Consider the following 24,202-nt stretch of genomic DNA (forward strand, 5'->3'; position numbering starts at 1 on the left):
CCCAGTCTCAGAATATGCAATTAGTGCACAGAAAGCACAAAAGAAGATCAAAGTGGTTTGTCCATCCAACACAAAAGGGTTACAAGAATGAATTTATCAACTAGACGTCAAATCCTAATTTCACATTTCAGAAAAAAAGAACATTTTACATAAGTTCAGAGAATCTACCTGTTTCATAAACATGTCATCTTATCTCTTTAGCTGTATCACGTGACGCTCTTCTGAGGATAAAAGAGAGACCAATTGTTTCGTTCGTGGGCGATTTGCAGAGGTCTTTGCACAGGTACATCTCCAACAACAAAATTCAAGAATGATCCTACAGGTAACACTACTCCTCGCTGGTCTGGCTGTAGCAAGTGGAAGCATCTGTTGTCCACCCGATCAATTCAACGCATACCAGTATGTCAACTTCGTCAACTCCACGACCACTATTGAGGTAAGTACACATTCCGTCAACTCCGTTATAATTTACAACCACTCTCACCTCTCCACAATTCCAGTGGATGTTTGGAGCTGAAAGCGGAATGCCTTTGCTGAACCAAAACAGTGAAAACTGTATGAAAAATACTTACCTTCACATAACTGGTAGCATTTGCTTGTACCATGATTTGTCTGTTTTCTGTTTATAATACCTTCCTATACCAAACTGACATTCAAAGAAGAAATCAAGATCAGGTTTACATCTTTAATAGTTGAATAAATGTGTCTCCTCAAACCAAATGCTGCTTATAAAATACATTATCAATCAATGAGATTTAACTATAAGTGAGTAAGAACTATTGATAACCAAAATCCAATCTCTCAATTAAAGACGCCATGCAGAAAATAAAACTAGCATACAAATGCAATATGTCCTGTTATGAAACACAGTTCATGGGTATAAACTATATTCCATGCCGTGATACGTGCCTTGTCGGGGTAGAAAAAGGGTAGAAAAAGGGTAGGTTGTCTATCTTTTGTATATAGTGAATAGTGCAGCAAGTTTAATTTGTAGTTTGCCACAATACATCCAGTATTTTCTTTTCGAGTGAATCCCGAAAACACATTGTTCAATAATATCATAACGTACGCCCTCGTGTTTCAAACAATATATATATATAGAGAGAGAGAGAGAGAGAGAGAGACAGATAGATAGATAGATAGATAGATAGATAGATAGATAGATAGATAGATAGATAGATAGATAGATAGATAGATAGGTAGGTAGGTAGCGCTAAGATAGTCGTAAATTATTGTTAACGTATGGCACTTACGACTATCTTAGCGCTAAGAGAGCTTCGAAAATCTAGGCGCTGGTTTGAATTCCTGACATATCCAGCAGTAACATATAAGCATCACTGAAGCAGTAGAACATAATGTTCAGACGTTAGGGGCACATTTATCTTGCTTGATGTGTCAGCACCAGATCAAGAACAACGTGGGTGTTTGGATGAGTACAGGGTCCTTATTCTCTCCCTAAGATTTCTTAACTTTGATCGTAGCCAATGTCTTAAGAATGGGCTTAAGCAGCACCGCACATGGGTATAAACTATATAGCATGCCGTGATGCATGACATATTTGAGTAGAAAATGTAGGTGTTAATTTGTTTTAAGTTTTCTCTGTAGTGAAGAGTGCAGCACATTCAGTTTGTTACTTTCTTTTTAAGTAAAACCTGCGAAGAAATTGTTCGATAATACCATACCGGCCGCCATCGTGTTCCAAACTATATATGTTCCAGCACGTAATTGTCTCGCCAATGTTGGCTGCAACATCAGAAGTTGGTTATCTTAGGAAGATAGGTGGAGGTATGGGGGCTGCTGTTCCAGTGCATCTTTGTACTGTGATGCTGAGTTTGTTTAAAATGGAGGTGCTAATAAAAGTGTATTTGCTAGCATGGGCATATTTTGAATTTCTGACATATTTGCAAAACCAACAGTAGCATATAAGCATCACTGAAGCAGTAATGCATGATGTTCAGGCAGTTAGGGGTTTATCTTGTTCGAGGTGTCAGCACCAGATCAAGAACAACGCCATAATTGGATGTTTGGATGGCGATGAAGGATCTGATCTTACATTAATATATTTGTCTGGCTGAACTTGATATGATAAATAGTGCCTTTCAAATCTTTCTAAACTGACAAATCAAAACATCTTGTCCTATTTTTGCATATTTTCAGGCCTTGTATTACATGGTCTATGACGGTGTCAACCAAAGATACCTCATCACCGGCGACCGCAGCAACGGTCAGGTTGTCGGCACCACCAAAGTAATCTACGACTACCGACAGGTAAGGGAGACCTCCAAAGTGCTCAAAGATTATACCTTTCTTTCATGCCCTTGTTTTAACTTGAGGTTAAGCCTCCGATTCTCTTAGTGAGTGAGTGAGTGAGTTTAGCTTTACGCCGCACTGAGCAATATTCGAGTATATGGCGGCGGTCTGTAAATAATCGAGTCTGGACCAGACATTCCAGTGATCAACAACATGAGCATCGATCTTCGCAATTGGGAACCGATGACTTGTCCCAACCAAGTCAGCAAGCTGACCACCCGATCCCGTTAGTCGCCTCTTACGACAAGCATAGTCGTCTTTTATGGCAAGCATGGCTTGCTGAAGGCCTATTCTACCCCGGGACCTTCACGGGTCTCGATTCTCTTAACTAATGTCACCATATACATGCAGGTCTTCATATTTACAGTGGTGAGTTGGGGTACATGTCACAATAACGTTTCCTTATCATTTCTATGTTTGCAGAGAACCGCCTACAGTATTGATGCAGAAGCACGCACATGCACAACATTCCCCATTCAGGGAAATTTTAAGGATCAGCAAAATGTCTGTGTTCCAAGTAAGTCATTTCAAAATCTGGCGACAAACGTTTGAATAGCCTCCTCTCAATTGACGTCAAACAGAGAAAGCCAGCCGCTATTTAACAATACAGGTCCAAAGAGTCGACAAATAACGGTCGTTTCACATTCAGTTTAGATATGCTGATATGTCATCACGCCATCAACCACTGGTTTACCCGGACCAGATTCAATCATTTACAGGCCTCGTCTGTTTTGCTAAAACATCGCCAAAACATCGCTAATGATAATAATAATAATAGTCCATTTATCATGCACATTACTCCATGCACAATGCATGCTCGAAGCGCCCAAACAATCTGATTATATTACCCCGAATAACCCAAAGCTGCCCGTTAGGCGCTAGACGGTTAGTGTTTACATGACTTATTCAATGGGGTACCCATTTTCTGCTGGGTGAACAAGGGCAACTTTGAACAAACTTACCTGCCTAAGGTGAGACCACATGTGTTATGTGCTTCGGTTTGGGACAGGACTTAAGTCCTAGAAACTCTCAAGAGTCAAGCTGCCAAACACGGTCACCCATTGAAGGACTGTCCGAGATCGATGGTGCTTAACTCTGACTGATTCGTGGCCTGAGCCATGTGCATAGGACCACACGCCAAATCCATTCGTGACCACTCTCAAGAGTCCGCACCTTACCGCAACTTAAAGTGGATACCCTGTTTAGACACATACACTGGTAAAGAACTGACGGTTCTTGTTTTAGCTCTTTAACGTCATGCACACGGGGTAAAGATAGTCATTTCGGTAAGATGCGGCCGGAGGAATTCACACAAGTCCATCTGCTACACTCTGGGTCGAGCAAAATGCGAAATATCTTGAATTAAATATTGACGAATATACTTCTAAAGTGTAGACGAACCCTTTCATTTCGCTTGATAAACCTACAAATGTCCGACATGTCGCACCGTCATCCATACTATACAAATACTTATACATTTGACTGTTTATCTCAAATTCGATACTACCTTTACTTGAAACTATACTCCTTGTCGACCCCTAAATTATTTCCTCTTAGGTGAGGCTGTGCCGATCGGTCCTTTCTTTTATGGCTACAATCAGGACAGGCTGAATGCGCAGACGTACACCTACAACACCACCTCCCCAGATGGTGGTCATCAAAGGGTGACGATTGTCGTCTCAGATGCTGGCTGTATACCGCTTGTCATCGCCAGAACTACGACCGGTGGCGCAGGTTGGTATGGGTGAGAGAGAGTGAGTGATATTGAGTGACAAAGCAGATAAACGCCTACTATGAACAGTGCATTGCAAAGTCAGGTCAGCGGCCAAAATATGAGTGTGATTTCATGTCGTTTCAAGCATTATAACAAAAACATGCAATGGCTTAACCCGAACATCATATCTCACACTTTTCTGCGTGAATGTGGGCAGACGTCTCATGATCGGGTTGGAGATATAGATGCATATTTAACGAACGGGATTTATTCTAAGTGAAAGAGAAACCCAGAATTAGCAGCGTGTCATGAGACATCGAATTGTTTACAAGTAGCCGTGACCCGTGGTGCAACTCTTATATAACTCACTGTCTCGTAAAACAAGGCAAACTTGCTGACCATAAAATATTTTCTTGCTCACCAGGAGGTAACTCCTTTTACCAAGTCGGATACAACGACTTCTATCCCGGCATCAAGGACATCACTGTCTTCGACATTCCGTCATACTGCTGAGCCTGATACCGTACGTATATCCACAAATATCAAGTGTTTACTATGGAAAAGTGCGTAGAGTACCACACAATCAGCTGAGATTTAATTATAAACTAACATTTCAACAACATACTGCCTATGTCCAAAAAATGTTCCTCTTTTATTTCTGTTTCAGAACAACATTATAAAGATACAACACTCTAACCTATCATTCACACGTACCAACGTCTGTCTGACCAAGTATTTATCACATGACGAATAAAAATGAGTTTTAGAAAAAAAATATGTCTCACCCTATTTCTCTTTCCGTGGCTGCAAGTTGAGATTGAGAATACGTCCAAGAAAAAAGTTGTTTTTCTGCAGGCATTTTGTCTATGTCTCTTCCGCTCCAGTGAGTGAGTTTAGTTTTACACCGCTTCCAGCAATGTTCCAGCAACATCACGGCGGGGGATGTCAGAAATGGGTTTCACACATTGTAACCATGTGGGGAATCGAACCCGGGTCTACCGCGAACACTTTAACAACTCGGCTCTATTACTTATAAAGAGTGGAGTCTCGGCCTCCTCACATCAAACTGAAAAACATGCACTTGTCCAGATAAGAAAAGAAAGTATGATAACAAACATAAGTATAATGGAACGTCTACGTATGCAATGACGTCATAGGCAGTTTTGTTTGTTGTTCAACACAGCACTGAGCAATATCTCAGGGGTATGGCTGTGGTCTGAGAATATGCAAGTCTGATTAAGAGAATCCAGCGATCAGCATCATAAACATTGATCGAGGCATATGGGATACGAAGACATGTATAATATGCCACTGCATAACAGACACAAAAAATGTATACAGGTGTCACAAACACATGTTATTAACAAGGAGAATGTGAACATTATAGCATTTACAAGACACTTTTCGGAGCAAACAATTGTCTCAGTAACATGTAAGAGGTTTATTCAGTACAATGACCACAGACCCATCTACATTACAAAACAAATGATAAATGCATACAGCTTGGTGGTGGTTGCGGTGGTTGTGGTTCGAAAGCTGTGCAGAAGAAGATACTGCTATCACAGCAATGAGGAACGTTTAGCTAAAGTTGCTTTGACGTATTAGAAACACTTCTTTAAGATCAAGGAATATTTCGAACTTGGTGTATACACCAGTGTGTCTTTTGTTTTAGGCTGTATTTATGGAAAATATTTCATTTTTAAAACATAATAAACAGGATGTTTAAGCATGAAATGAACTTCACTCTCAATGACATTATGATTTTGAAATCGCTAACAGTCTTCGGAATTAACGTTTCTATTGAATTCGGTCTATTTAATATTCATATTAATATCCACTTTCCAGTATTTTAATATTTTGTAGCTTTCAACTATTACAGAATACAAGGATTTCAGTTATGCCGATGTTAACTCTCAAGCTATACTACTTACAGAATACCAGTCGCATTTTTATTCAAAACCAAACAGAATGAGAGAATATTATGAAGTCATTCATATGTAACAATAAATTAAATTCCAGAGAAATTCATAGCACCATGTAATAAACATCTTTTAAGTTGATTAACACATGTAAAGAGAGAAAAAAGAGGACTTAATATACAACCTTGTCTGACTCTCTGTTCAGTGTCAACTTTAGTGGGGCTTGGCTGGTGATGTAACTGGGTCATCAAACTGCGACTCATGTGACCTAGTCTGAAAACAGTAACATGCTATTGATATTTCTTTCATAAGCAGACTACATTCCCAAAATAAGCATACGACTTTATGGATAACAACTTTTGTTTAAGTGTGTTTTCGTACACCGTTTTCAAGCCCGGTGATCAAAAGAGACTATGTGTTGAGAAGTACCTGAACACAGTGTGTTTTAACAAACATAAGATTAACATTAGCAGTATGTAACCGTGTAGCAAGTGCTACATAATGGGTTGACGTCAGAGGAATAAATAGTACAAGCCATATATGTATTGCCATCTTACGAATGGTAAGATCTGATTGTTAATTTTTGTTGATAGCAACATGATGCATGGTCCTGGACTGACATTTTAACATGGCATCGATGAACTCTGTGTAATAGTCCTGATTCGAAGTTTCTGAAGTAACACCCGTGTAGCTGTGAAGGACTGGCCTTCCTGCCCCCAGAACTTGAACCAGATCGACCCCACATTCTGATGAGTCGGGTAGACGAATACGACAACAGATGAATCCATGGACTTTTGCAAGCACTCGTTCTGACTCCTGAACATGAACGTTGTGTCAGCGTGCCCGACGCTATTTCAGGCAACGCGTCATCAGTATCAATGCTTTTCAGTGTAAAGTTGTATCACTGTATTTGGTGTTCATGAGGCGTTTTTAAACTAGTTTCATCATTTCAAAATGATGTCGCAATCGACTTTTCATCGTCTATCTTTAGCCTGGATGAAAGAATATCTGGTGTTTCCAAGATATATCTGCATCCCTGGTATTTCCAACATTTATCATCCCAAAATGAGTTCCACAGGAGATATTGCTAGTGTAAGCTTCTAAAAGATATCGTTTTAACAGTAGATTTTGTTCAGTGGTATAACATCATAAACTTGATGACATCACAATGCTATGGTATCGCTACACTGGAAGTCCAATAGCTGTTACATGTTCACAGTTGTACATGTTTCACTGGATGATAAATATAATCTCACCCTCTCATCACCTTTATCATCTCATAGTGATATATATGATATGAAACGACTCTCCGGTGTGACTCTATCTACATCCCTTCTGTTTCAAACATATATATCTGCACCCCTTCTGCTCCATAGATACATCCGCATCACTGGTGTTTCCAAGGTGTATCTGCATCCCTGGTATTCCTTTCATATGCACTACTGCCTAAACGTTCGTTGAGAACGCGTGTAAGACGCATGTGACACGGTTGTGCAACGGGTTTGCATCGCGTGTGAGTCCCGTGTCAGACGAATGTGCAACGAGACGCACACGCATGTAGCATACGTGTAACACGAGACCAAGTGTCAGTTGAACTTGAGGATAAACGTTAGGGTTGCATGTTTAATATTCTATAAATTGTGAATTCGGAAATTTACCAAAAGTTGCGGGGGAGGAACTACGTGATGCTTAGTTGGTAATTGTTTTGTTTTTTCAATGTTTTATTTTTGCATTTTGTAAATTAGTATTTTATTGTTTTCGTAATGTTTTGCACTTGCATTTTTGTAAAAAATACTTGTTTTGTCCTTCCATATTATGTTTTTGTTTTCTCACGTTAGCACTAGTTGGGTTCATGGAATCTTATGCGAACAAGAGGGGCGGTTCCGATAAGATATGTCTTATTTACTGGGCTTAGATGACTTGTTATGTTAGGTTTGTGTTTGTCATACCATTCTGTGATGTTGATAGCGCATGTAATTTAGTAGGACGTGTTAGAACCTTTCCGTTTACTTCTGTGCCCGTCAATGATGTTTACAAGTTACATTTGCATCATCAGTGTTACAAGGTAATTAGTGTGTAACAACAAAGCTACATATCAAGCAGAATGTTAACTTGAAGTAGTTCAAGTTCAAACTGCTGACATTCTTGAAATGCTGACACAACGTGGATGGTCCTTACTGAGAAATCAATTAATTATATTGTTTCGAACGCCGAAACCTGATTAGCCTGTCCAAGTAATAATATAGTAGAGCCTGTCAAAATCATGATCCATATTCGACCCGTGAAGGTCCCGGGGTAGAATAGGCCTTCAGCAACCCATGCTTGCCATAAAAGGTGACTATGCTTGTCGTAAGAGGCGACTAACGCGATAGGGTGGTCAGACTAGCTGACTTGGTTGACACATGTCATCGGTTCCCCATTGCGCAGATCGATGCTCATGTTGATGATCACTGGATTGTCTGGTCCAGACTCGATTATTTACAGACTGTCGCCATATAGCTGGAATATTGCTAAGTGCGACGTAAAACTAAACTCACTCACTCACTCACTCATGGTCCATATTCAGCATATTAAAAATAGAGACAACGAATCTCTATTTCAAAGGTTTCTACGTTTTAGACATTCAGACATAAAGCAAGTTTTAAAATAAGTGTTGTAAGAGGGCCTTCTTGCCATGGCGTTCTTCCTGTTGTGCTTCAGGCACACGTTGCTTGACGTAGACATTACACAGTTAGGTATAATGTCTTAGACAATTATAGCAACTGCTAGTTCGTTCAGTTCTCCTCGTTATGTTTCATCGATCGCATTTTATTCTGCATGCGTGATTTAGTTGTTGCGGCCTTTTGGTGATGTGTTTCAGCTCCAGATAACTTGGATGGTGTCAGTTAACATTGTCATCAGCGGTATCTCCGAACCGGAAATTAACGATCTGTTTTATTTAATAATCATTATAACTCAAGGAAACGGGCAGCCTACTGGGTGAAGCGAAAACTCAAAACGCTGAAGTACTGTTTTCGGTTTATACCACACGAAACATGAAATGGGCTCAATGTAGTTCATTTGTTCCCTGCTTTCATATTTGAAAGATGTAGCGTACAACAACTCTATTTTTCTGAAAGTGAAACTGGGAAAAATATTCTTTTTTCAAACATGACTAGAACATACAAACGTGAGAGGGAATCTGTCTTCAGGTTTCAGACCAGTGACTGTGGTATACACGTGTCTGTATTTCAACGGACCCGTGAAGATCCTGGAGTAGAATAGGCCTTCAGCAACCCATGCTGGCCATGGAAGTTGACTCTGTTTGTCGTAAGAGGCGACAAACGGGATCGGATGGTCAGGCTCAATGACTTGGTTGACCGCTTGCAACATTATTTTTAAGGTTAAGAAGTATACCTATCAGGTACTTACAGACAACAAAAGTCATATTCAGGCACGCATCACGACAAAGCATCCACCCATTTCTCATGGAAGATTGACTGTGAAAACAGTTAGGCTTCCACAGCCTGTCACTCAAATCTAAAGTAGGGACAGCTAAAAAATGTCAGGCCTTCAAGACATCACAGTCAAATTACAATATAATAAATGTATCCTTCCCTGGGCATTCAAGAATCGCGCATAACATTCTGGACGAGAGATTCAACGAAACGTTGAATGAAACGAGGTTTTACTCCCAATTCCGGAATATCACACGGGAGACGAACTTTTAATTTCCCAACCCCGTCAACAATAACACAACATTATATCCACATGTTATCCATGAAGATCCGGGTTAGAACTGGTCTTCAGTAATCCATGCCTGTCGTCAGACTCGACTGACGCGATCTGAGGGTCAGGGTCGCTGACTTGGTTGACACACGTCATCATATCCCGATTACGTAGATCGACGTTCATGCTGTTGGTCACTGGATTGTCTGATCCAGACTGGGTAATTACAGACCACTGCCATATAGTTGGAATATTGAATGTGTGGTGAAGCAAGCAATATCTTCAGCTAGGTTTTTCTGCATTACCTTGTTCGTATTTCTTGTAATACACGTTGAACATTGCATACATGTATTCTTTAAACTTGACTTGCGTTACTTTTCCGTGTGAGTATATATACATGAACATAAGCCAAGCACCACCAACCTTTTTGACAGAAAAAGTTAGAGAAACCGCACATGTTTGTAGATGCAATGTAAAACACACTCTGCATATAAAACTGGTAACAGCATCATATTTTTAAAATGGCTGTAACTAATACTACTTCATGTTGTTCACGTTGACCGAGGGAGTCTAACTAAATGCAGTCACACGAAGCACAACACGATCACAGCCATTAGAAACGTGTAGACGCTAGCGAGTTTCATCAGAGCAAGGATCCCTATGCATTGTCCATAGAGCCGCAGATAACTTAAACCGTTACATTAAAACTGTTACCTTTCATGTCAGATAAGAAAACTTACATACTAAAGTGCTCCACAGCTATTGAGGTACTGAGAGAAGATATAGATACATAACTTGTAAACAGTTTACTTGGATTTATGTTAATCTTACACTTATGCAATATATTCAATGTTCGTCAAGCTGCCTCTGTTGAAATCGTTACATAATTATAAAGCACCAATTTATTTCAACATGTCATTGTCCCTAGTATTTATTTTGCCAAATCGAAACGAGCCCAGATCTCAGATATTCATCATTCTACATTGCATAGCTGTTGCAAGGATGTTTCTCAAGTACATAATTTGCCCAATATATTGTCACATGTTCACCCCTTGTCCGTTGTGTCGATGTGTCGATGTGTCTTATCTCTGATGAAAACACTCATATTAAAATTTATGATTTAGGCTGCAATAAAAGTTAGATTTCCTTTCAACATTTTCTGTAACTCACAAACCTTGTTTCAACACAGGCTCATCTCCAGCTTCATGACTGTCCAACGATTATGTCGCTTGTTTTAGACGTGCTTTGAATTGTATGTCGTGTATGTCTGAGTACTTAAGCTGTCCCTGTCTTTTTATCACAGCGCAAATGAGCACCAGACTCTAATAAAATATTTCGGACTTTGTTCAGCGAATTCTCAGTGCTGACTGCTACACCTCCTGTTGCTAAAACCCTACGGCATCATTATGTTCTTATACTAGTTTCTTACTTGCTGTCTCCTGTGTTGTGCAATGGTTTAAATGTTTGGAGTCTCAATCAGCGGAGAATTCACTAGCATTATGAGTCAAAGCACGACCGCAGGTATACGATGCTACTCCACGAACCACGCATTTCAGTCTCCGAACATCCTATCAGTTTCGTCGGCAAACGGAACACCAAAGACTTCAACGGAGTTCATTTGTAGGTAGTGTTTCTGTCCAACACAAATATGTTTCTCAAGACGAAATGACAAAACGTCAAAAGCCTTTTCATGATTAAAAAACCCGAACATTTTACATAAGTTCGCAGAATCTACCTGTTTCATAACAATGACGTGTTAGCTTAACTGCATCACGTGACGCTCTTCTGTAAGGATAAAAGAGAGACCGATTGGAGTTTCGTTCGTCGGACGATTTTGCAGAGGACTTGGCACGGATACATCTCCAACGATACCATTTAAGAATGATTCTGCAAGCAACACTACTCCTCGCTGGACTTGCTGTAGCAAGTGGAAGCATCTGTTGTCCACCCGATCAATTCAACGCATACCAGTATGTCAACTTCGTCAACTCCACGACCACTGTTGAGGTAAGATCAGATTCCATCAACTATATTGCACCATGTAACCACTCTCCCTTGTTCACACAATTTATGGGATGTTTTGGACCGAAAGCGGAATGCCTTTGTTGAACCAAAACAGTTAAAGCTATATGGAAACAATTCCTCCTGAAAACCTTTTAGGAGTGAGTGAGTTTTACGCCACACTCCAGCAATTACTCCACTCCACTATTCGAGCTATATGGCGGCGATCTGTAAATAATTGAGTCTGGGCCAGACAATCCAGTTATCAACAACGTGAGCATCGATCCCGTTAGTCGCGTCTAACGACAAGCATGGTGGCCTTTTATTTCAAGCATGGGTTGCTGAAGGCCTATTCTACCCCGGGATCTTCACAGGTCTGAAAACTTGTGATGAGCATGCTACAGAAACACATACATGTTTCATTATCTTAAAACTCCAAATATAAGTGAACAGGTAAAACTTTACGACATCATGATATAAATGCTGTATTTTGTTTTCATTTCTATATCAGGTTCGTTATTATGTTTCTTAACATTTTACTACATTTCGTATTTTCACAATTTTTGTGACCTAAGGAGCACTGACAATTTCGTAGCTTACTGCGAGGGGTAGGTGGCAGTGTACACTTGAAATGACTCCCATTCCTTATGCCCTGGGCAGATAACACAAAATTTGATATGCTAGATTTGCAATATTACCATGGGTATTGCACAGTTGTCCGTGTGAACAGGCGGGCACCTTGCACACAGAAAAGTCTATACTTCTCTTCAGAAGATACCTATGGTCACATGACATGTAGTATTTCCTTGAAACATTCTTTGTCTATTGTTCCCTTTACACCAAACTGGCATTTCAAGAAGAAATCAAAGTTAGGTTCACATCTTTATTACTTACTTGTGTCCATTATAAATCAATGTGATTTATCTATAAGTGAGCAAGATCTATTGACAACGAAAGCCCGATATCTCAATTACAGACACCATACAGGAAGTAAAACTGGCATACAATTGCAATATGTCCTGTTATGAAACACAGTTCATGGGTACAAACTATATTCCATGCCGTGATACGTGCCTTGTCGGGGTAGAAAAAGGGTAGAAAAGGGTAGGTTGTCTATCTTTTGTATATAGTGAATAGTGCAGCAAGTTTAATTTGTAGTTTGCCACAATACATCCAGTATTTTCTTTTCGAGTGAATCCCGAAAACACATTGTTCAATAATATCATAACGTACGCCCTCGTGTTTCAAACAATATATATAGAGATAGATAGATAGATAGATAGATAGATAGATAGATAGATAGATAGATAGCGCTAAGATAGTCGTAAATTATTGTTAACGTATGGCACTTACGACTATCTTAGCGCTGAGAGAGCTTCGAAAATCTAGGCGCTGGTTTGAATTCCTGACATATCCAGCAGTAACATATAAGCATCACTGAAGCAGTAGAACATAATGTTCAGGCGTTAGGGGCACATTTATCTTGCTTGATGTGTCAGCACCAGATCAAGAACAACGTGGGTGTTTGGATGAGTACAGGGTCCTTATTCTCTCCCTAAGATTTCTTAACTTTGATCGTAGCCAATGTCTTAAGAATGGGCTTAAGAAGTTCGTTGGGTTACGAACGTTTGGAGAATAGCTAGCCTGGTCTTACATTAATATATTTGTCTGGCTGAACTTGATGTGATAAATAGTGCCTTTCAAATCTTTCTAAACTGACAAATCAAAACATCTTGTCCTATTTTTGCATATTTTCAGGCCTTGTATTACATGGTCTATGACGGTGTCAACCAAAGATACCTCATCACCGGCGACCGCAGCAACGGTCAGGTTGTCAGCACCACCAAAGTAATCTACGACTACCGACAGGTAAGGGAGGCCTTCAAACTCTACGACTGGTTCCATGATAACATTATGCCATGGTGGCTCGATGGACTCGGATAAAGAAAGCTCGATTTTGTGTTTCATTCGTTCATTTCCTTGTTTATTTATGTGCGACTAAGTCTCCATGTTCTTAGCTACTGTCACCATAGATATGCAGGTCTTCGTATTTATAGTGATGAGTAGGTGTACATGTCACAATGATGTTTCTTTATCATTTCTACATTTGCAGAGAACCGCCTACAATATTGATGCACAAGCAGGCACATGTACAACATTCCCCATTCAGGGAAATTTCGAGGATCAGCAAAGTGTCTGTGTCCCAAGTAAGTCATAATATGTCGGGAAATGTTTGAATAGCCTTCTCTCTGTTGACTTCAAACATTGGAAGCCGCTATTTACCAATAAAGGTTTCAAAGAGTCGACAAATAATGGTTGTTACACGTCGAGTATGGATATGCCGATGTGTCATCATGCTATCTACCACGGGTTTACATTTTACTGTTTATCTCGAATTCGTAAATGAAATGTCAGATCGGGGATGGGTTCGTTAGTGAGTGCATTAAGTTATACACCACAAACAACACTTTTCATACGCACAATCAAAAACGTAAGTTAATCTCGCTGTCTGAAAGAAGACAACTTACAGCAAAGATGAAAACTGCCATGTAGGCCATATGACCATATCAGTTTTGCTGCCGAAAATACAGTCACTGAATTTGTATAACTTGGTATTTATTCGGGTAAGAATTCGGAGACAGAGACGGCATGTTGTTTCAAACAATGTCCTTTTTGTGCTGTGTAAGGCTGCATCCAGCGGATATAAGACAGTAAATATAACCAGACAATCCAGTGATCAGCATTATGAGTATCGTTCTTCACACATGGGATACAATGAAACATGTCAGCTAAGTGAACGAATCTGCCCACCCGCCCCTTGTAGTCGTGTACAATCATACTAAAGATAGTGAACAAGAAATCATAGTAAAGATTCGATACCACCTACTTGATTCTTTACTTCTTGTTGGCCTCGAATTTGAAATAGTCGCATCTTATCTCAACCTGTTTTTGATCTTAGGTGAGGCTGTCCCGATCGGTCCTTTCTTTTATGGCTACAATCAGAACAGGCTGAATGCGCAGTCGTACACCTACAACACCACCTCCCCAGATGGTGGGCGTCAAAGGGTGACGATTGTCGTCTCAGATGCTGGCTGTATACCGCTTGTCATCGCCAGAACTACGACCGGCGGCGCAGGTTGGTATGGGTGAGATAGAGAGTGGAGGCGAGTAAATGAGAGTCCCGCCATTGAGTTAGTGGTTGGGTGAGTGAGTGATCACGCAGTGAACAGTGCATTAGAATGTCCTTTCAACTCCTAAACTATGAGTGTGATTTCATGTCGTCTTAAATATTATTTCAAACATATAACGACTTAATCCGGACATCATATGTCACACTGTTCTGCGTAAATATGAGCAGACGTCACATGCTCAAGGTTGAACATTTGAATCTTCTGTACGACTGTGCAGTGCTTTGTGGACAAAATACCTTCCTTAATCTTGAAAATGAAGTTGAATAGCCAGGGTTGAATGGAGACAATAAAAGGCCTCCACAATTGACTGTTATGGATATTGAGGTTACCTTGTCGTTTTGAAAGAGTCTCTGTTGTTTATCCTTGTAATCGAAATTCTGAGAATTGTGATGGTGACGATGTGTGTGTGTGCGTGCGTGCGTGCGTGCGCGCGTATTTAGCGTACGAATTGTTCTAACTGGTCAATGTTGACAGAGGACCTGAGCGTGAATTAATCGAATGGCCTTTCACGGTGACTTGGTCATCGTACTGAGAATTATTTACAGAAAGCCGTGAGCCGTGATGCAACTCTCATATAACGCACTGTCTCGTAAAACAAGGCAAACTTGCTGACAATGAAATATTTTCTTACTCACCAGGAGGTAACTCTTTTTACCAAGTCGGATACAACGACTTCTATCCCGGCATCAGGGACATCACTGTCTTCGACATTCCGTCATACTGCTGAGCCTGATACCGTACGTATATCCACAAATATGAAGTCTTCATTTTGGAAAAATGTGTAGCGCACCAAGCTATAAGCTAAGATCCACTGATAATAAACTAACGTTTCACTAGCATAGCACCTTTGATCAAAATAATGTTCCTCTGCAACTACACAATTTTATTTCTGTTTCAGATCATTGTTATAAAGAAACAACACTGTATTGTATTATTCACAAGTACCAACGTCTGTCTGACCAAATATTTTTCATATGACGAATAAAAATGAGTTTTTGAAAAAAAAATGTTTTACTCTATTTCTCTACGTGGCTGCGAATTGAGAGTGAGTATACGTACAAGAAAAATTTCTCTGTTGGCATTTTGTCATTGTCGCTTCCGCTCCAGTGAGTGAGTTTAGTTTTACACTGCTTCCAGCAATATCCAGCAATATCACGGCAGGGAACGTCAAAATGGGATTCACTTATTGTAACCATGTTTGGAATTGAACCACTAGTCTACAAGACCGCCCCTCAGCTCTTATACTTTGAAAGAGTGGAATCTCGGTCCCCCTACAAGTGACATGTTTTCCAACAACACTACAAATTATTCACTTGTCCAAATAAGAAAAAAGCATGGCATTGGTCTGAGAATAAGCAAGTCTGGACCACACGAACCCGTGATCAACATCATTGGTCGTCTGTGACCAAGACAATCCGGTGATCAGCATTATGAGCATTGATTTACGCATTTGAGATGCGCAGATATGTGTCAGCACATACAGTGACTGCTTTTACATTTTATATATACTCATTTAAGATCAATGAATAGTCAGATATGAGCGTGTATCAAGTTAAACTGTGTTTTAGAAAATAGTTCACTTTCAAATCATAATAAATAAGGCATTTAAACATGAAAGAAATTCTCTGCCGATGGCATTATCATTGCTGAAAGTACAATTTTTGAAATTGCTATTTATCCCCTGACTTTACGTTTCTGTTGACGTCTGTCTATTTGAAAGAATAATTCTGAAGTAATTATATCAGGTTGCAGAATTCAGATTGATATCCACTTTCCAATATTTTGATATTTTATAACTTACAACCATTGCAGAATAAAATGACATCAGTTACGTTGTGGTTAACCCTCAAGCTGTACTACTTACAGGAGGATGCCAGTCACATTTTGTATTCAAAACCAAACAGAATGAGAGAACATGATCAAGTCACTCATATATAACAATAAGATAAATTCCAGAGAAAGTCATAACATGTTATTGTAATTCATCTTAAAGCTGGTTAAAATATGTAAAGAGAGAACAAAGAGGACTTAATATACATCCTTGTCTCAGTATCTTTGTTCACTGTCAACTTTCCTGGCGCTCGGTTGAGGTGATGTACTGGGTTATCACCGTGCGACTCATGTGACCTAGTCTGAAAACAGTAACATGCTATTGATGTTTCTTTCGTAAGTAGACTACATGCCAACAATGACTCAAGTATAGCCATACGACTTTATTGATAACAACTTCTGTTTCGGTGTATGTTCTTACATCGTTTTCAATCCCGGTAACCAAAAGAAACCACGTGTTGAGAAGTACCTGGACGTACAATGTTGTAACAAACATAACATCAGCAGCATGTAATCTCATAGCAAGTGCTATATAATGGGATGAGCCCAGAAGAAGAAACAGCATCCTACCCGATGGTAGGCTGTGATCGATAATGTTTATTGATAGCAGCACGATGCATGTTTCAACATGGGTGATGGCGGTATCTGGTGTTTCCAAAATATATCTGCATCGCTTGTAATTCCAACATTTATCATCCAAACCAGTACTACTAAGGAGACATTGCTAGTATGAGGTTAAACGATATCTTCTAGGAAATATCTTTTGAAAAGTAGATTTTGTGCAATGTTATGGCGTCATGAATCTCATGACATCACAATGCTATGATATCTCTGCACTTGGAGTCTAATGAGTGATTTTGGATGATAAATAGAATATCACCCTCGTGTCTTCTGAAATCAATCATGTCAAACTCGTTGATGAAAGTAAAAATATCCTCGGTAAGAATAGGATATTTATTACTTTATCAACTCGAGGTGATATATGTGATATGAAGAGGCTCTCGAATGAATTTTTTTAGATATCTGCATAACTTGTGCTTCGAGCATATGTCAGCAGCTCTTCTGTTCCTTACAAAAATCTGCATCCCTGGTATATCTTAGATGTACCTGCATCCCTCCTATTTGATATATCTGTATCCCTCTTGCTTCCTACATACATCCCTTTTATTTAGTAGATATATCGCATCACTTGTGTTCCATAGCTGCACCTACCTGTATTCCCGAGATATATCTGCATTCTAGTTGTTTCCTATATATCTCGGAAAAAAAACAGGGAGATGCGTCTATACAGATATATCTGCATTTTGGTTGTTTCCTAGATATATCTGCATCATTGGTACTTCGTAGATATATCTGCATCCTTCTATTCTCTAGATACATCTGTACATCCCTGATATTTCAGAGATATTTCAAACACACATCTGAATTCCTGGAGTTTCCAACAAATATTTGTATGCGTTATTCTGTTCCCTAGATACATCTGCATCCCTGGTATTTCAAAGACATATCTGGATCCCTGGTGTTTCCTTGTGGAGAATGTCTTCAGATGCGATTTGTTAGTTGAGAGAATCAGAGTCTTTGATGTGGACTGTCAGTGAATTCCATAGTTTTGGGACGGCATGAAAGAACGGTCGTTTACCAAATGAGTTGGAAAGTTGGTACAGTAAGTAGTTTCTGAGACCGAACATTTCTGGTTTGTGTGTATACAGTGAACAAGTCAGTGAAGTAGGGTGGTGCTTGGCTGTGGTGGCATTTGTCGACTTGTAGACGTGATGCAGGGGACTTGATACGTGATTCAGTGGAGAGCCAATGAAGTGATCTGAGGACCGGAGTAATGTGTCATGATTTTAACAGTACCGAAATGATGCGGGTCATCGTAATCTGTATTTTCTTCAGTCTTTTAAGCTGAACCATGTTAAGACCTACAAGAAGTCCGTTTCAATAATATAGTCGAGGGAAATAGACAAGTGACTAGGATCTTCGCAAGTGTTTGTTTTATGTACTTTCGGATATTCCCAATCCAGCGCAAATGGAAACAGCAGTCTGTCGATATGTACGTCCATGGGGAGATCAGACTCTTGCCATACGTCAAGATCCTTCATTGAAGGAGAAAAAGCAACCTGTCAGGAACGTATCGGTGTGTTTTCACTTGTGATAATCTTCAAGTGTTGTGATTTGCCAATTGGTAAGCTGGGTTGTGCAGATTCCATCTGGAATAAAGGAATTGACAAGTTGATAATCATCAGCGTAGGCACAATGGTAGGTATCGAAGGACTTGATGATGCCAGAAATTTGATTTATATACAGGAGGAAGATCTTGGAAAGATTATCAGCAACTAACTCTGCCTGGCCTCTCTCTGTCAGGTAAGACAAAAAATACGACAAGGCAGTACAACTTGTTCCAACATAATCTTTTAAAGTATGTCTCCTTGACATATCTGCATCCGTGGATTTATAAGTGGTCTCTGTTATTATTACACGACACGGATCTTCTACATGTTTCATGTTGTAGTCGCACTTATGTTTGTACCAACGGATAGGAAATTAAATCTCTTACATTTCTGTGTAATTTTATAGCCGTACGCAGATCCAGGACCACGCGAGCGCAATTCTTGCTCGACATTCACGTTCATATTATATATATTATACCTGTGTGTATATGTGGAATTCACTCTGTCTTTGTGTTTGTGTGTGTATCTGATGTCTCTCTCTGTGTGTATGTATGGAATTCACATGTTGTCTCTGAGTGTGTTTGTGTGTGTGTGTGTGCGCGTGTGTGTGTGTGTGTGTGTGCACGCGTCCCTGTTGTTTTCTGCATGAGGTTTACAATATGTATTTGCATTATCAGAGTTACTAGTTAATTGGTGCACCACAACAATGATGCAGATCAAGTAGAATGTTAACTTGAAGTGGTTCCAGTTCAAACTGCTGACATTCTGGAAATGCTGGATGGTGCAGTTACGAGAACTAACAGAACTAACTTGAAACCTTCTGTCCGGTAGTTAGGTTACAAACGTTTTTGACTGACGACTGTTTTGTGAGGCGGTTGGTAGGCTTCAAACCGTAGACCTTCCGATCTTCGTAATTCAGCGTATTGGTAAAAGGAACTCCTTGTATTTTTGGAAGACTTCAGTGACACTACCATGAACTGAACTTACACAATGCTACACAATAACTTTACTAATGATAACTTCAGTGTCCGCTGGCTCCAGTATAAATTTTCGTAATGGTTAAGAAACCATGTAGATACAAGTCTGTTATGCAAATTTCGATGTTTGTACTAACACCTGACTTATTTATTGTACCGTAGCATATTACCCCTACTACCACCTCGTCATTCCTAATCCACTTAGTCCCAACTCTCGCTTCAATATAATGCCAAGTATTTATATGCATTACATATCTCACGCGCGTTGTGCGCACGCACGCACGCACGCACGCACGCACACACACACCTGATATATATCTGAATTTGCATTTACATCAACATTTTGTCTCCCTGAATTTGAGATGACAAATATTGTCTTTGGAATCTTTCTAGATTGCCAAATCAAACCACCTTGCCCTTGCATATTTTCAGGCCTTGCATTACATCGTCTGTGACGGCATCAAACAAAGATACCTCATCACCGGCGACCGCAGCAACAATCAGTTACTAACTTGGACCCCAAAATTTATATGAGTTTTTTTTCACTTACAGTGAAGTACGTTTTTGAAACAACGTTATTGTTGTGTTTTGGCAGTCCTGAGTTCCAATAGAAGGAATCACCAAGTCGTACCACAACAATGAACTTTTGGGTATCATGCGCACACTACTCATGAAATTGAAAATTCACGAGTTATCAACACCATTAGTGGGTATAAGACTGCACAAAAGTTGTGTCAATCACTCTTTTTTCGAGAATGCCACGCTTAACTCAAACTGAAAGAAAGCAGTGTAACGGGAGTTTGGAAGCTCGAGTGTCTGTTGCCCGTCATTTCCACGTGATCATTTACGTGCCCAGCATCGATACAACCCAACACAGATAACAGATGACCTTCCTCGGAGCAGTCATCCTTGGGTCACCATACCTCAACAAGAGAGGCACATGAACCGTCAACACCAGCGAGTTTTGTTGTTATCAACCCCTTAACTTTGGGAAAACTTTATGGTGTCGTCAGTCTGGATCTTGGTAGGCAATTAAATGTCATCCTTGGTTGTATTTCTTGAGTCAAACGTTGAATATTACATACATTAAACTTTATAGCTGGACCATTTCCTAACTGCGGCGTTAAGCAAAAGTCAACCAAACCAGACGTTCTGCTCTTACTGTAAGCGTTGTGTCTGTAGTCACACACACACACACACACACACACACACACACACACACACACACACACACACACACACACACACACACACACACACACACACACACACTCACACACACACACTCACACACACACTCACACACACTCACACACACTCACAGAGAGAGAGAGAGAGACGTATGAATATTTAAAGTAATCTACGACTACAAACAAGCAAAGCAAAGGAAACTGACTGGATCCATGATAAACTATGGCATTGTGTTTAAGCTGACTCGGACACAGATTGTGTACTTGTTTTCATGTGAGGTTAAGCCTCCATGCTGTCCACCTTTGTCACCATAGACAGAAACACGTACTTGTACAACATTCCCGTTTGTGGCAATTTCGAGGATCAGCAGTATGACTGAGTTCCAAGTAAGTCATTTCAAAGAATAACCTTCCCTCGATTGATTTCAAACAGAGGAAGCTCCTATTATCAATGAAGGCCACAAGAGTCTGATGGCCGGTGATGGCCGGTGAACATTAGGTATTGACATACTTACATGTTATCACGCTATCAAGCAGTGGATTATCTGGTCCAGACAGAATCATTTGTAGGTCTCTTTTAAGTTGCTAAAACATCGCTAACCCATGCGTGACCACAACGTGAAGTTTGGAACCCGTTTGGACACATAATACTGGAAAGAATTTCAAAAGTGGAGTCGCACCTATCATTGCGTTTCACAATAATCCAGATGTGCAATATCCCTCACCATCGTCCTTACTATATGAATGCACATGCATTTGACTGTTTATATCGAATTCGTGATACAATTGCACAGTGAATGAAATCGGCAGCATTAAGAGTTTTATGAAGGTCTAAAAAGCATCTCATATATGATATTTCCATGTCACAGAAATCCATTTGTATGGTAAAATAAGTTATTCCTTGCTACTTGTAGAGAACCAAAAAATGAATAGTTAGTTTACATGCTTAGAACACACAAAAATCGTAGAGAAAAGTAAATCTCGTAAAAGTGTTCTTAAAAGTATATCTTGCTTACAGGTCGTAAGCAGCCATCTTACGAGGGACAACAGGTTGCGTCGACTATCCTTACAAAACGGACACCCACAAAGCCCAACACCACTCCCACTGACCCGATTGAAGCTCAGACGGAACCCGAAGTTAGCCCCTAGGACAGAAATGCCCCCAGTGTTCAGACAATGTCCATTCCTGTCAAACATGTTACCTACAACTGTAACTTTCACTAAATAAATTCTGAAATTCTGTTTTGTTTTCCATTCGAGGAGAAAATATACTGTACAATCTTGAATTTTATATAACATGCCGGGTATTCTCCATACAATACAAAGCACCATCATAAGAACCCGAAGAAAAATTACCTGCTGATAAGACAATGAGATGACGTCACTTCTTTAATATTGCCCCTTCACCTAATGAAAGGTCAAGAATTAGGAAGAAACGTCGTATTGTAAATATTAACGACGTTTTAAATCCATACAATACGTTGGTTGGTTTTAAAACATGTAATCTCTTAGGTCCAGTTTAATAAAACACTCAAGTATAACTCTGGATTGCCATTATAAATGTGATTCAGTATAACACCTTGATCAAAATTATGTTCAGCAACTACATGGGTATTTGTTCTGTTTCAGAACATTACTGTGAAAAAGCATCAAGATAATCTTTCTTTCACAAGTACCGAAGTTTGTCTGCCTGACAAAATATATCTAATATGATTAATAAAAATGAATTTTAGAAAAAAAATATCTCACTTTGTTTATATATTAATGTTTCTCTATGAGGCTGCAAATTGTGTTGGAAAAATGATTTTTTTTCTGTGATTCTTTCGTTCTCACTTTTGATCTAGTGAGTTTAATTTTGCGCTGCTTTCAGCAATATTCCAGCAATACCACGGCGAGGACACCAGAAAGTGCTTCACATACTGTAACCATGTGGAACCAGGACGCTCTAACCACTTTGGCTCTATTATCTTTAAGGATTGGAGTCTCGCAAAATTCAAATTTATTCACTTGCCAAAATTGAAAAAACAACAACAATACTGTCTGTATAGTGAATGGTATATTCACGTAAATATTAATGACAAATATAAGCATCAATAAGCATTCAATTTCATTTGCGTGTTGTTTTCCGCCACACAATATTCAACCTATGCTGTGTTGGTTGGGGTCAGATAATCCAGCAATAATCATCTATCTACACATCCACACAATAATGAGCATCTATCTACACATTAGGGATAACATAGTGCCAACGAAAACAGCGAGTCTGACAAGCAATGATTATAATTCAATCAAAACAGACACAAGAAAATGACAACTGGTTTAATCTCTTCAACAAGCTGTAGCATTGTTTTTGGTACATGTATCTATCCTCAGACATTCATACAAGTTTACATCGATATCTGACACATTTTGTTGCAGTTTCACAATATATGTTAAATCGTCCACACCACCTGAGACCCCTGCGTTTGTGGCTGGTTTTCCAACACCGAACACAAATTGACAAAATTTCGCGTGCAATTCATCAATTGTTCCCCTCCAAAATCTTTAAACAATACAAAATGATAGACTTTGTTTGATGATCAAACATTTTAAACAAAACTATGGGAGAAAGATTTGTCAATCTAAATTGGAAACGTCATTAGAAATAATTGCTATGCTTTTTTTCTGAATTAACGTTTGTTTTGCCTCCGGCCATGATAATCTACTAGAAATTATTACTCGCCCGTTGAAGATACCCGCAGTGTAATATTTTTACTTTTACTTTACAATATTACACTAGTGTAATACCGCTTGACGTATGACGTCAAAATGGTTTAAAGTTGTGACGTCACAATGCTAATGTTGATGTCGCGATTTTACTAGACCTTGCTTGACTTGAAAGCTGAGTGTCCTCACACTATGGGCGATTTCGCCCCAGTTTCTGTCAATTTATGTTGGCGAGTAATAAACAGAATACTAAACTCGCGTCCGTGAAATACAATTTTCATTAAACTCGTTAAAGATTTAGTATCAAACTCGCTTTCGCTCGTCTGATACCAAATCATTAAATCGTTTAATAAGAATGGTATTACACGGAAGGTCGTTTAATATCCTCTGTTTATCTGACATAACACACGAATGTCTGCATCAGTGATACTCAGTATCTGTTGCTGCTTTCGAAATATGCACGTACTAATCTGAAGTAACTATAT

The 24,202-nt window shown here is 39.5% G+C and overlaps 2 protein-coding genes across 2 annotated transcripts; both read left to right on the forward strand.

The window, feature by feature from the left end:
* Positions 1-264: 264 nt before the first annotated feature.
* Positions 265-4,547, forward strand: LOC137268298 (ependymin-related protein 1-like). Its single transcript, XM_067802846.1, has 5 exons — positions 265-436; positions 2,158-2,268; positions 2,734-2,827; positions 3,868-4,044; positions 4,449-4,547. Exons 1-5 carry the CDS (start codon positions 311-313, stop codon positions 4,535-4,537), a joined length of 597 nt encoding a protein of 198 aa, XP_067658947.1. The 5' UTR covers positions 265-310; the 3' UTR covers positions 4,538-4,547.
* Positions 4,548-11,482: 6,935 nt separating this feature from the next.
* On the forward strand, positions 11,483-15,844 carry LOC137268548 (ependymin-related protein 1-like). The gene is made up of 6 exons (XM_067803115.1): positions 11,483-11,658; positions 13,411-13,521; positions 13,766-13,859; positions 14,612-14,788; positions 15,482-15,580; positions 15,742-15,844. Exons 1-5 carry the CDS (start codon positions 11,533-11,535, stop codon positions 15,568-15,570), a joined length of 597 nt encoding a protein of 198 aa, XP_067659216.1. The 5' UTR covers positions 11,483-11,532; the 3' UTR covers positions 15,571-15,580; positions 15,742-15,844.
* The last annotated feature ends 8,358 nt before the right edge of the window (positions 15,845-24,202 follow it).

This window comes from Haliotis asinina, chromosome 16, assembly GCF_037392515.1.
Source record: "Haliotis asinina isolate JCU_RB_2024 chromosome 16, JCU_Hal_asi_v2, whole genome shotgun sequence".
Taxonomy (NCBI): domain Eukaryota; kingdom Metazoa; phylum Mollusca; class Gastropoda; order Lepetellida; family Haliotidae; genus Haliotis; species Haliotis asinina.

Bases quoted from the DNA above. Each gene is read 5' to 3' on its own strand.
- LOC137268548 (XM_067803115.1), top strand. From the start codon at position 11,533: ATGATTCTGCAAGCAACACTACTCCTCGCTGGACTTGCTGTAGCAAGT. The intron at 13,522-13,765 runs GTAAGGGAGGCC...CTACATTTGCAG, and splicing joins TAATCTACGACTACCGACAG to AGAACCGCCTACAATATTGA. The intron at 14,789-15,481 runs GTTGGTATGGGT...CTTACTCACCAG, and splicing joins AACTACGACCGGCGGCGCAG to GAGGTAACTCTTTTTACCAA.
- LOC137268298 (XM_067802846.1), top strand. From the start codon at position 311: ATGATCCTACAGGTAACACTACTCCTCGCTGGTCTGGCTGTAGCAAGT. The intron at 437-2,157 runs GTAAGTACACAT...GCATATTTTCAG, and splicing joins ACTCCACGACCACTATTGAG to GCCTTGTATTACATGGTCTA. The intron at 2,828-3,867 runs GTAAGTCATTTC...ATTTCCTCTTAG, and splicing joins GCAAAATGTCTGTGTTCCAA to GTGAGGCTGTGCCGATCGGT.